The sequence below is a fragment of the Oncorhynchus mykiss genome, chromosome 15, assembly GCF_013265735.2.
Source record: "Oncorhynchus mykiss isolate Arlee chromosome 15, USDA_OmykA_1.1, whole genome shotgun sequence".
NCBI lineage: Eukaryota > Metazoa > Chordata > Actinopteri > Salmoniformes > Salmonidae > Oncorhynchus > Oncorhynchus mykiss.
The window spans coordinates 35,741,586-35,754,355 of record NC_048579.1 but is presented as its reverse complement, the minus strand read 5'-3'; the positions used below and the strand labels follow the sequence as shown (position 1 = coordinate 35,754,355).

The following is a 12,770-nucleotide window of genomic DNA, read 5'->3' as shown; positions in this document are numbered from 1 at the left end:
TACTAGGGTGCAAAAGAGTAAAAATAAATAATATGGGGATGAGGTAGTTGGGTGGGCTATTTACAGATGGGCTGTGTACAGGTGCAGTGATTGGTAAGCTGCTCTGACAGCTGATGCTTAAAGTTAGTGAGGGAGATATGAGTCTCCAGCTTCGGTGATTTTTGCAATTCATTCCAGTCATTGGCAGCAGAGAACTGGAAGGAAAGGCAGCCAAAGGAGGCTTTGGGGATCACCAGTGAAATATACCTGCTGGAGCGTGTGCTACGAGTGGGTGTTGTTATGGTGACCAGTGAGCTGAGATAAGGCTGGGCTTTACCTAGCAAAGACTTATAGATGACCTGATGCCAGTGGGTCTGGTGACGCATATGAAGCGAGGGCCAGCCAACGAGTGCATACAGGTCGCAGTGGTGGGTAGTACATGGGGCTTTGGTGATGAAACAGATGGCACTGTGATAGACTGCATCCAATTTGCTGAGTAGTGTTGGAGGCTATTTTGTAAATTACATCGCAGAAGTCAAGGATAGTCAGTTTTACGAGGGTGTTTAGCAGCATGAGTGAAGGAGGCTTTGTTTTGGAGATTGGCCAGAGACCTAGGTCTCTAGTCTAGCCAGAGACCTAGGTATTTGTAGTTGTCCACATATTCTAAGTCAGAATATGTAGAGTAGTGATGAGAGTAGTGATGCTAGTCGGGCGGGCAGCAATCGGTTGAAGAGCATGCATTAACTAGTGTTTAAGAGCAGTTGGAGGCCACGGAAGGAGTGGTGTATGGCATTGAAGCTCGTTTGGAGGTTTGTTAACACAGTGTCCAAAGAAGGGCCAGAAGTATACAGAATGGTGTCATCTGCGTAAAGGTGGATCAGAGAATCACCAGCAGCAAATGACTGCAGTTTCTACTGGTCATTGTTTTCAGGCTGGTTGTATTGGTGCTAGCTTTAGCTTGGTATATACAGTGCCTTGCGAAAGTAAGGCACTGTAGCTATCTCCCCTAGAAGTTGCGGTCAAACAAATTATGCTTTATTACCAACACGGTATTGTGTACACATTGTTCGTGTCCGGGGTTTGCTTGTTTGCAGACTTTTTTGTACAGCCTTGACAGTGCAACTGTATCTTTTTACACGCAAAGACCCAAACAGCGTTCCATAGTATGTACTGTATGCTGAGAAGCCAATAGCAGTGACGCTATTACTGTGTAACTCCAGTAGGGCAACATCTGAAAAATAGCGCACTTGGGTAGTGTGTACCGGAGCTCGACCAGTGGGCGAAAGCCAACATCACCCACGAGAGAACGGTTGATTGTCAAGGGCAATGAATTACATTATCTTGACCTTAATGGATTTTATCTTTTGAGTTGTCTCGCTGAAATGTTCTTACTCTTTCAAATGACTGCTCGACTTGTTGACTGCTCGATCCACACAGCAGACATTGTGGACTAGGTTAGGAATGCTGTGTGGCACTTGTAGAGCAAAAATGTATGTGGTGTCATTACATCACGTTATATAGGTATGCACGGTAGCTTTGACATCGGTTTTTAACTTCGGCGTTGAAATAGATTCCGATATCATGCATCCCCAGCTGTAACATAACAAAATGTGGGAAAAGGGAAGGGGTTTGAATACTTTCCGAAGGCACTGTATGAATGCATATAGCTTAATCTCACCTGTACTGATAGGAGGGTGTGGTCTCCTGCCTGTAGAGTGGGGGTGTGTAGTCCACACGAGAAGAACATACTCCATGCTTATCATCCATTTGGGAATGGGATAGTGGCCTGGAAAGCAGAGACCGAAATGAAACTGATGTCATTGTGTACATGTTGTCCAAAGGACGTTAAACCTATACCCTCAAATTCAAAATCTGGATCTTAAAGAAAGTTCCACTGCTTCTCCCCCCCCCATTATTCCCCACTATTAGGGACTAATAGTCAGTGCAATTCATTAGGTAGAACAGAAAACAAGCAGTTTTCCGACCTCGTAGGGTAAGAGTTGTCCCAGGGATATACCCATGTTTGGAGTTGTACTGTAGATGATGTATTGTCACTATCTAGATTCAAGTCACAAGCATTTTGTTACACCCACAATAATATCTGCTAAATATGAGTATGTGACTAATAACATTTGATTTAATGTAGCCAGCAAGAGCATCAGCATGTGTGGCTACTAGCCAGTCAACCATTTCACTTAGCAGTATGATATTATGCTGGGAGCACGATAACAGATTTAAGAGTCCCCCTGCAAAGACATGCTAAATGTTGGGAATATCAAAAACAAATAGTTTTCCCCAGTATTGCAACCACCTTCGAAAAAAATCTATTGATAAATGAAATTCGTCAAATTATACTACAGATAGTGTAGGCTGTATTTGAAGAAATACACTTAATAAAATATAAGTTACTGGAATTACTCAATAGACTTGAAAACTTCACATTTGTCTCGTGCTGGGCAACGGGTTTAATACAGAGTACTGGTGACTCCTTACTCCACCCACTGCAATGTAGGGCTGGGCAATTGTTCAAATTAATTTGAATTTATATTTGTGTGATATTTCAAAAGCCTGTATCGCAAGAATCAAGGTTGTGTTATTTTCCCTTTTTATGAGAGTTTGTGTCTGCTTGTTCTCATGTTGTATTTTTGGTCTCGTCTCATTTGCTTCTCCATGCTGTGTGTCCCCATTCACACCAGAGATGTTTATATAATGACAAGATTTTTTATTTATTTATGTAACCTTAGTCAGTTAAGAACAAAATCTTATTTACAATGACTGCCTACTCCGGTCAAACCATAACGATGCAAGGCCAATTCTGCGCCACCCAATCACGGCCGGTTGTGATACAGCCTGGAATCGAACCAGGGTCTGTAGTGACGCCTCTAGCACTGAGATGTAATGCCTTAGAACGCTGCACTACTCGAGAGATGTACGTCTCCGCACTTACAATTTAAGTTGTCCCAAAGCGACAAGATTATTCCAAAATAAGCCAATAGAAACACACTGCCCTTATTTTGAACATATTTTAGCAAGGGAAACCTCTCGCTTCACCTCTTCGGTTTATACACAAAGCCCATCCCCCTGTCTCTCACTCCAACAAAGTTGAGACCACATCTTTCTCTCTGGCAAGCAGTTTCAACTCACTATTTCCATTTGAGGCTTGGTCCAAAATAATCTCTAATATGGACACCAAAACGCATTGAGACATTATTTGACAGAAATAGAGAAGTTAATTGTTTTAAACAATACACTTTTTAAGTCTCACCTACTCAAATTACACGCAGTACAGACAACTAAAATGATAGTATCAATTTACATGAATTGCTGAAAATGAATGCTCGGTTTACAGCTAGACGCATTTTAGCCAAAGAAAGTTTTACTAGCTGTCTATTCTGTTATATGAAAGTGCAATAAGCATACAACAATTTAAGAAATTGGCAACTTGTTCTCATTTTTACAAATAAGGCAGGCCTCTTGATTTCAACATCTGAACAAAGTGGACAGGCTAACATGCTTTCCAAACAGTTGGAGACAGGATGTGTTCATAACAACAACTGTTCAACCTTGTTAGCTAGCAAATAGATCCAAGTTGGCTAAACTTGAAATATAAAGACTAGCTGGCTAATCACCAGCACGTGGGCTTGAGAGGTTGTTCATGAGATCTATATTAATTGTCTATAGCCTAATGCCTGCTACAATAAGTTAGTCATCATTAGTGAATGTGCATTATGCATGGCTCTAGTTAAATTTGGAACAAAAAAAAAACATTTTCAAACTTAAAAGCCAGATCAGTGATTATTGCAAAAAAAAGCAAGTTCAAATAATTTTATTATTAGGGGTTCTTGTGGTTGTGGAAGGCCTATATTTAGCCTAGGTATAACTTCACAAGCCCTCAATTCATTCGACTATTGCTGTGTATTTGACCTTTAAGTTCTACGTTTAAAACAAAAAAAAAAAAAACTAACAGTTGAGATGATTTTTAAACCATATTGCCCAACCCTACTGCAATGCAATACAATACACATTATACATATTGGGTTGTAGAGGAAAGAAAAAAACACTTTACTCGTCTCAGCTAAAGTGGGGTGGGAAATACTCAGCAGTCTTTACTGACCAAATGTGTAGTTTTGGAGGGGGACTGTGTCGTACATATCCAGCAGCACTTTGTTCGCCACCCTCTCCATAGCCTCAATGCAATAAGCTAATAGACTTTAAATGGGATATATTGGCTTGTAGTGAGAACTGGTCTACCTGTCTCAGCTAAAGAGGTGTGGAAAATACTCAGTAGGGTCTCTACTAGTGTTGCACGGTATACCAATCCCACGTTTGTATCACGGTACCAAAACTTTATATAAAATGTTTTTATAAAATAACGTGTCCCTATCCATCTAAAGAACCCGCTGGCGCCTGTTATAAAATTGTTGAAGGAACAGCAACTAGTCTCGTATGCACCGCTCCAATAATGTCCACTTCACTTTCACGCACATATCATGTGTGGCAGCTGTGAACAGCCAGCTGCATCCAGTACCAGCCCTCACTCACTTGCTCCTCTCCGTCCGCATCTATTCCGCCATCAGTTTTTAAATATATATATAATTTAGCGGTGATGGAGAGCGAGGATGGAGACCCTGATCAGTCTTCTGCTGTTACATTAGAGCAGCACGAGCTAAAGTGATACAATATATATTGTGATACTGTGATACAGTATATAATTGAATGCCTGGTATAACCAAGAGCACAAGCCAGTCTGAGTATAGGCTTTGCAAGTTCACTGTCAAGCAGCAGTGCCAGAGAAGAAAAACAGCTTCGCAACAGACATGCTTGCAGCGTTACAGCATAGCAAACGGCTTGTCTCTAGCTCAAAATAAATAAATGAATCATAACCAGAGCCACCTATTTTCTTCCTGCAGGATGTTGCACGCATTTGATAGAATTTCACAAACCATGTCACATTAGGTTCTTTTTTATTGCACAGGAATTAAAAGGAAAAGTGTCTGCCACTCATGAATGATAAAAAAAAGGTAGGATTCATATAGGCCTAAATTATATTTAAAAATATATTTCTGGTGCCAAACATTTTAGTTGGGAGCAGTGTGTGTGTGTATGTTTGTGGGCGAGAGGGTGGTGTCAAAATAAGATTTTATTGGTCACATACGCACGGTTAGCAGACGTTAGCGAAATGCTTGTGCTTCTAGTTCTGAACATGCAGTAATATCTAACAAGTAATCTAACAATTTCACAACACCTACCTTATGAGGAATGAACAAGTATATGTACATAAATATATGTATGAGCGATGGCCGAACGGCATAGACAGGATGCAGTAGACAGTATAGAGTACAGTATATACATATGAGATGAGTAATGTAGGGTATATAAACATTATATAAAGTGGCATTGTTTAAAGTGGCTAGTGATACATTTATTACATCCAATTTGTAACTATTAAAGTGGCTAGAGATTTGAGTTAGTATGTTGGCAGAAGCCACTAAATGTTAGTGATGGCTGTTTAACTTCTTTGGGACTGGGGGGCAGTATTGAGTATCTTGGATGAATAAGGTGCCCAGAGTAAACTGCCTGCTACTCAGGCTCAGTTGCTAATTTATGCATATTATTAGTATATTTGGATAGAAAACACTCTGAAGTTTCTAAAACTGTTTGAATGATGTCTGAGTATAACAGAACTCCTATGGCGGCAAAAACCAGAGAAAGAAAATCCAACCAGGAAGTGGGAAACCTGAGGTTTGTAGTTTTTCCAACTCATGCCCTATTGAAGATAGTGGGATATTGGTCATGTTGCACTTCCCAAGGCTTCCACTAGATGTCAACAGTCTTTAGAACCTTGTTTGAAGCTTCTACTGTGAAGTGGGGGCTCATAAAGGGCTGTTTGAGCAGAGTCTGGCAGACTGCCATGAGCTCGTTCACGGTAGAGAGCGAGCTCTGTTCCATTGCATTTCTGAAGACAAAAGAATTCTACGGTTGGAACATTATTGAAGATTTATGATAAAAACATCCTAAAGATTGATTCTATACTTCGTTTGACATGTTTCTACGAACTGTAATATAACTTTTCATCTGAACTTTAGCATGGACTTGCCGGGACGTGATTTTGGATTGTGTACTAAATGATTGATGTGGCTCTCTGCAAAATCACTGGATGTTTTGGAACCACTGAACATAACGCGCCAAACAAAACATACATGCATTGTGTAACATGAAGTCCTATGAGTGTCATCTGATGAAGATCAAAGGTTAGTGATTAATTTTATCTCTTTGTGCTTTTTGTGACTCCTCTCTCTGGCTGGAAAAATGGCTGTGTTTTTCTGTGACTTGGCTCTGACCTAACAATCGTTTGGTTTGCTTTCTCTGTAAAGCCCTTTTGAAATCGGACACTGTGGCTGGATTAACGAGAAGTCTATCATTAAAATGGTGTAAAATACTTGTATGCTTGAGGAATTTTAATTATGAGATTTGTTGTTTTGAATTTGGCGCCCTGCACTTTCCCTGGCTGTTGTTGGGATGGGACGCTACCGTCCCGAATATCCCAGAGAGGTTAACAGTCTGATGGCCTTGAAATAGAAGCTGTTTTTCAGTCTCTCGGTCCCAGCTTTGATGCACCTGTACTGACCTTGTCTTGCCTTGCCTTCAGGATGATAGTGGGGTGAACGGGCAGTGGCTCGCGTGGTTGTTGTCCTTGATTATTTTTTTTTTGGCCTTCCTGTGACATCGGGTGGCGTCGGTGTCCTGGAGGGCAGGTAGTTTGCCCCCGGTGATACGTTGCGCAGACCTCACTACCCTCTGGAGAGCCTTGGGGTAGTGGGCGACAGGATGCTCTCGATTGTGCATCTGTAAAATTTTGTGAGTGTTATTGGTGACAAGCCAAATTTCTTCAGCCCCCTTAAGTTGAGGAGGCGCTGTTGCGCCTTCTTCACCACCCTGTCTGTGTGGGTGGACCATTTCAGTTTGTCCATGATGTGTACGCAGAGGAACTTAAAACCGAAGCTGTTTCCTGAAGTCCACGATCATCCCCTTTGTTTTGTTGACATTGAGTGTGCGGTTATTTTCCTGACACCACACTCCAAGGGCCCTCACCTCCTCTCTGTAGACAGCCTCGTCGTTGTTGGTAATCAAGCATACCACTGTAGTGTCGTCTGCAAACTTGATGATTGAGTTGGAGGTGTGCATGGCCACACAGTCATGGGTGAAGAGGGAGTACAGGAGAGGGCTAAGAATGCACACTTGTGGGGCCCCAGTGTTGAGGGTAGGAAACAACATCTCCACCCCGCTGATCCTCACCACCTGGGGGCGGCCCGTCAGAAAGTCCAGGACCCAGTTGCACAGGACAGGGTCGAGACCCAGGGTCTCAAGCTTAATGATGAGTTTGGAGGGTACTATGGTGTTAAATGCTGAGCTGTAGTCGATGAACAGCATTCTTACATAGGTATTCCTCTTGTCCAGATGGGTTAGGGCAGTGTGCAGTGTGATTGCGTCGTCTGTGGACCTATTGGTGCGGTAAGCAAATTGGAGTGGGTCTAGGGTGGAGGTGATGTGATCCTTGACTAGTCTCTCAAAGCACTTCATGATGACGGAAGTGAGTGCTACGGGGCGATAGTCATTTAGCTCATTTACCTTAGCTGTCTTGGGGACATGAACAATGGTGGCCCTCTTGAAGCATGTGGGAACAGCAGACTGGGATAGGGATTGACTGAATATGTCCCTAAACACACCAGCCAGCTGGTCTGCGCATGCTCTGAGGATGCGGCTGGGGATGTAGTCTGGGCCGGCGGCCTTGCGAGGGTTAACACGTTTAAATGTTTTACATACGTTGGCTGCGGTGAAGGAGAGTCAGCAGGTTTTGGTAGCGGCCCGTGTCGGTGGCCCGCTTCTTTTTGTAGTCTGTGATTTGACTGTAGACCCTGCCACATACCTCTCGTGTCTGAGCCGTTGAATTGCGACTCTACTTTGTCTCTATACTGACGCTTAGCTTGTTTGATTCCCGCGGAGGGAATTGCTACACAGTTTGTATTTGGCCATGTTTCCAGTCACCTCGCCCTGATTAAAAGCAGTGGTTTGCGCTTTCAGTTTTGCACGAATGCTCCCATCAATCCACGGTTTCTGGTTGGGGAAGGTTTTAATTGTCGCCGTGGGTACATCACCACCAATGCACTTGCTAATAAACTCGCTCACCAAATCAGCTTATACTTCCGATTAATCGGAATGGCCGATTTAATTAGGGCCAATTTCAAGTTTTCATAACAAATCAGATTTTTTTTTACACCTTTATTTAACTAGGCAAGTCAATTAAGAACACATCCTTATTTTAAATGAAGGCTAGGAACGGTGGGTTAACTGCCTTGTTCAGAGGCTGAACGACAGATTTTTACCTTGTCAGTTCGGATTCAATCTTGTAGTTAACTAGTCCAACGCCCTAACCACCTGCCTCCCATTGCACTCCACGAGGAGCCTGTCTGTTATGCGAATGCAGTAAGAAGCCATGGTAAGTTGCTAGCTAGCATTAAACTTATCTTATAAAATCTATCAATCAATCATAATCACAAGTTAACTACACATGGTTGATGATATTACTAGTTTATCTAGCGTGTCCTGCGCTGCATATAATAGATGAGGTGCACATTCGCGAAAAAGGACTGTTGCTAAAACGTGTACCTTACAATAAACACCAATGCCGTTCTTAAAATCAATGCACAATACTATATTTTTAAACCTGCATATTTAGTTAATATTGTCCGCTAACATGAATTTATTTTAACTAGGGAAATTGCGTTGGTGGATGGAGCGAGACATGGTGTCCCAGATGTGCTCAATTGGATTCAGGTCTGGGGAACGGGCGGGCCAGTCCATAGCATCAATGCCTTCCTCTTGCAGGAACTGCTGACACACTCCAGCCACATGAGGTCTAGCATTGTCTTGCATTAGGAGGAACCCAGGGCCAACCGCACCAGCATATGGTCTCACAAGGGGTCTGAGGAACTCATCTCGGTACCTAATGGCAGTCAGGCTACCTCTGGCGAGGACATGGAGGGCTGTGCGGCCCCCCAAAGAAATACCACCCCACACCATGACTAACCCACCACCAAACCGGTCATGCTGGAGGATGTTGCAGGCAGCAGAACATTCTCCACGGCGTCTCCAGACTCTGTCATGTCTGTCACATGTGCTCAGTGTGAACCTGCTTTCATCTGTGAAGAGCACAGGGCGCCAGTGGCAAATTTGCCAATCATGGTGTTCTCTGGCAAATGCCAAACGTCCTGCACGGTTTTGGGCTGTAAGCACAACCCCCACCTGTGGACGTCGGGCCCTCATACCACCCTCATGGAGTCTGTTTCTGACCGTTTGAGCAGACACATGCACATTTGTGGCCTGCTGGAGGTCATTTTGCAGGGCAGTGCTCCTCCTGCTCCTCCTTGCACAAAGGCGGAGGTAGCGGTCCTGCTGCTGGGTTGTTGCCCTCCTACGGCCTCCTCCACGTCTCCTGATGTACTGGCCTGTCTCCTGGTAGCGCCTCCATGCTCTGGATACTACGCTGACAGACACAGCAAACCTTCTTGCCACAGCATGCATCCTGGATGAGCTGCACTACCTGAGCCACTTGTGTGGGTTGTAGACTCTCATGCTACCACTAGAGTGAAAGCACCACCAGCATTCAAAAGTGACCAAAACATCAGCCAGGAAGCATAGGACCTGAGAAGTGGTCTGTGGTCACCACCTGCAGAACCACTCCTTTATTGGGGGTGTCTTGCTAATTGCCTATAATTGCCACCTGTTGTCTAATCCATTTGCACAACAGCATGTGCAATTTATTGTCAATCAGTGTTGCTTCCTAAGTGGACAGTTTGATTTCACATTAGTGTGATTGACTTGGGAGTTACATTGTGTTGTTTAAGTGTTCCCTTTATTTTTTTGAGCAGTGTATATATTTTTAAACTGCATATTTATCTAAAAGAAATCCAGGTTAACAGGCAATATTAACCAGGTGAAATGGTGTCACTTCTCTTGCGTTCATGGCACGCAGAGTCAGGGTATATGCAACAGTTTGGGCCGCCTGGCTCGTTGCAAACTAATTTGTACAGTGTAACAGCAATATTTAGACTTATGGATGCCACCCGTTAGATAAAATACAAAACGGTTCCGTATTTCACTGAAAGAATAAACATTTTGTTTTAGAAATGATAGTTTCCGGATTCGGCCATATTAATGACCAAAGGCTCGTATTTCTGTGTGTTATGTTATAATTAAGTCTATGATTTGATATTTGATAGAGCAATCTGACTGAGCGATGGTAGGCAGCAGCAGGCTCGTAAGCATTCATTCAAATAGCACTTTTGTGCGTTTTGCCAGCAGCTCTTCGCTGTGCTTCAAGCATTGCGCTGTTTATGACTTCAAGCCTATCAACTCCCGAGATTAGGCTGGTGTAACCGATGTGAAATGGCTAGCTAGTTAGCGGGGTGCGCGCTAATAGCATTTCAGACATCACTCGCTCTGAGACTTGGAGTGGTTGTTCTGCAAGGGCTGTGATTTTGTGGAGCGATGGGTAACGATGCTTCGAGGGTGGATGTTGTCCATGTGTTCCTGCTTCAAGTCCAGGTAGAGGCGAGAGGGACGGAAGCTATACTGTTACACTGGTAATACTAAAGTGCCTATAAGAACATCCAATAGTCAAAAAATATATGAAATACAAATGGTATAGAGAGAAATAGTCCTATAAATACTATAATAACTACAACCTAAAACTTCTTACCTGGGAATATTGAAGTCTCATGTTAAAAGGAACCACCAGCTTTCATATGTTCTCATGTTCTGAGCAAGGAACTTAAACGTTAGCTTTCTTACATGACACATATTGCACTTTTACATTCATCTCCAACACTTTGTTTTTGCATTATTTAAATCAAATTGAACAGGTTTCATTATTTATTTGAGGCTAAATGGATTTTTATTGATGTATTATATTAACTTAAAATAAGTGTTCATTCAGTATTGTTGTAATTGTCATTATTACAAATAAATATATATATATTTTAATGGCCAATTAATTGGTATAGGCTTTTTTGGTCCTCCAATAATCGGTATCGGCGTTGAAAAATTATAAAATCGGTCGACCTCTAGCTTATACAGTGGGGAGAACAAGTATTTGATACACTGTCGATTTTGCAGGTTTTCCTACTTACAAAGCATGTAGAGGTCTGTAATTTTTATCATAGGTACACTTCAACTGTGAGAGACGGAATCTAAAACAAAAATCCAGAAAATCACATTGTATGATTTTTAAGTAATTAATTAGCATTTTATTGCATGACATTAGTATTTGATCACCTACCAACCAGTACGAATTCCAGCTCTCACAGATCTGTTAGTTTTTCTTTAAGAGTCTTTAAGAACCCCTCTTGTTCTCCACTCATTACCTGTATAAAAGACACCTGTCCACACACTCAATCAAACAGACGCCAACCTCTCCACAATGGCCAAGACCAGAGAGCTGTGTAAGGACATCAGGGATAAACTTGTAGACCTGCGAAAGGCTGGGATGGGCTACAGGACAATAGGCAAGTAGCTTGGTGAGAAGGCAACAACTGTTGGCGCAATTCTTTTAAAAAAATGGAAGAAGTTCAAGATGACGGTCAATCACCCTCGGTCTGGGGCTCCATGCAAGATCTCACCTTGTGGGGCATCAATGATCATGAGGAAGGTGAGGGATCAGCCCAGAACTACACAGCATAACCTGGTCAATGACCTGAAGAGAGCTGGGACCACAGTCTCAAAGAACCATTAGTAACACACTACGCCACCATGGATTAAAATCCTGCAGTGCACGCAAGGTCCCCCTGCTCAAACCAGCACATGTCCAGGCCCGTCTGAAGTCTGCCAATGACCATCTGGATGATCCAGAGGAGGAATGGGAGAAGGTCATGTGGTCTGATGAGACAAAAATAGAGCTTTTTGGTCTAAACTCCACTCGCCGTGTTTGGAGGAAGAAGAAGGATGAGTACAACCCCAAGAACACCATCCCAACCGTGAAGCATGGAAGTGGAAACATCATTCTTTGGGGAAGCTTTTCTGCAAAAGGGACAGGATGACTGCACTGTATTGAGGGAAGGATGGATGGGGCCATGTATCACGAGATCTTGGCCAACAACCTCCTTCCCTCAGTAAGAGCATTGAAGATGGGTCTTCCAGCATGACAACGACCCGAAACACACAGCCAGGGCAACTAAGGAGTGGCTCCGCAAGAAGCATCTCAAGGTCCTGGAGTGGCCTAGCCAGTCTCCAGACCTGAACCCAATAGAAAATCTTTGGAGGGAGCTGAAAGTCCACATTGCCCAGCGACAGCCTCAAAACCTGAAGGATCTGGAGAAGGTCTGTATGGAGGAGTGGGCCAAAATCCCTGCTGCAGTGTGTGCAATAACGACAGGAAACGTATGATCTCTGTAATTGCAAACAAAGCTTTCTGTACCAAAATATTAAGTTCTGCTTTTCTGATGTATCAAATACTTATGTCATGCAATAAAATGCAAATTGATTACTTAAAAATCATACAAATATGATTTTCTGGAGTTTTGTTTTAGATTCCGTCTCTCACAGTTGAAGTGTTCCTATGATAAAAATTACAGACCTCTACATGCTTTGTAAGTAGGAAAACCTGCAAAATCGGCAGTGTATCAAATACTTGTTCTCCCCACTGTACATCAATGTTGTTGTTCGATGCTATCCGGAACATATCCCAGTCCACGTGATTGAAGCAATCTTGAAGCGTGGAATCAGATTATTCAACG

At 42.9% G+C, this 12,770-nt stretch overlaps 1 protein-coding gene across 1 annotated transcript in view; it reads right to left on the bottom strand.

The window, feature by feature from the left end:
- The window catches only part of LOC110490019 (enhancer of polycomb homolog 1), a 79,234-nt gene that overhangs the window by 61,260 nt on the left and 5,204 nt on the right, over nucleotides 1–12,770 (bottom strand). Inside the window, exon 2 of the mRNA XM_021563098.2 lies at nucleotides 1,658–1,765. Coding sequence (XP_021418773.2) covers nucleotides 1,658–1,726 — 69 coding nt within the window. The 5' untranslated portion in view covers nucleotides 1,727–1,765. The remainder of the gene's footprint in view (nucleotides 1–1,657; nucleotides 1,766–12,770) is intronic.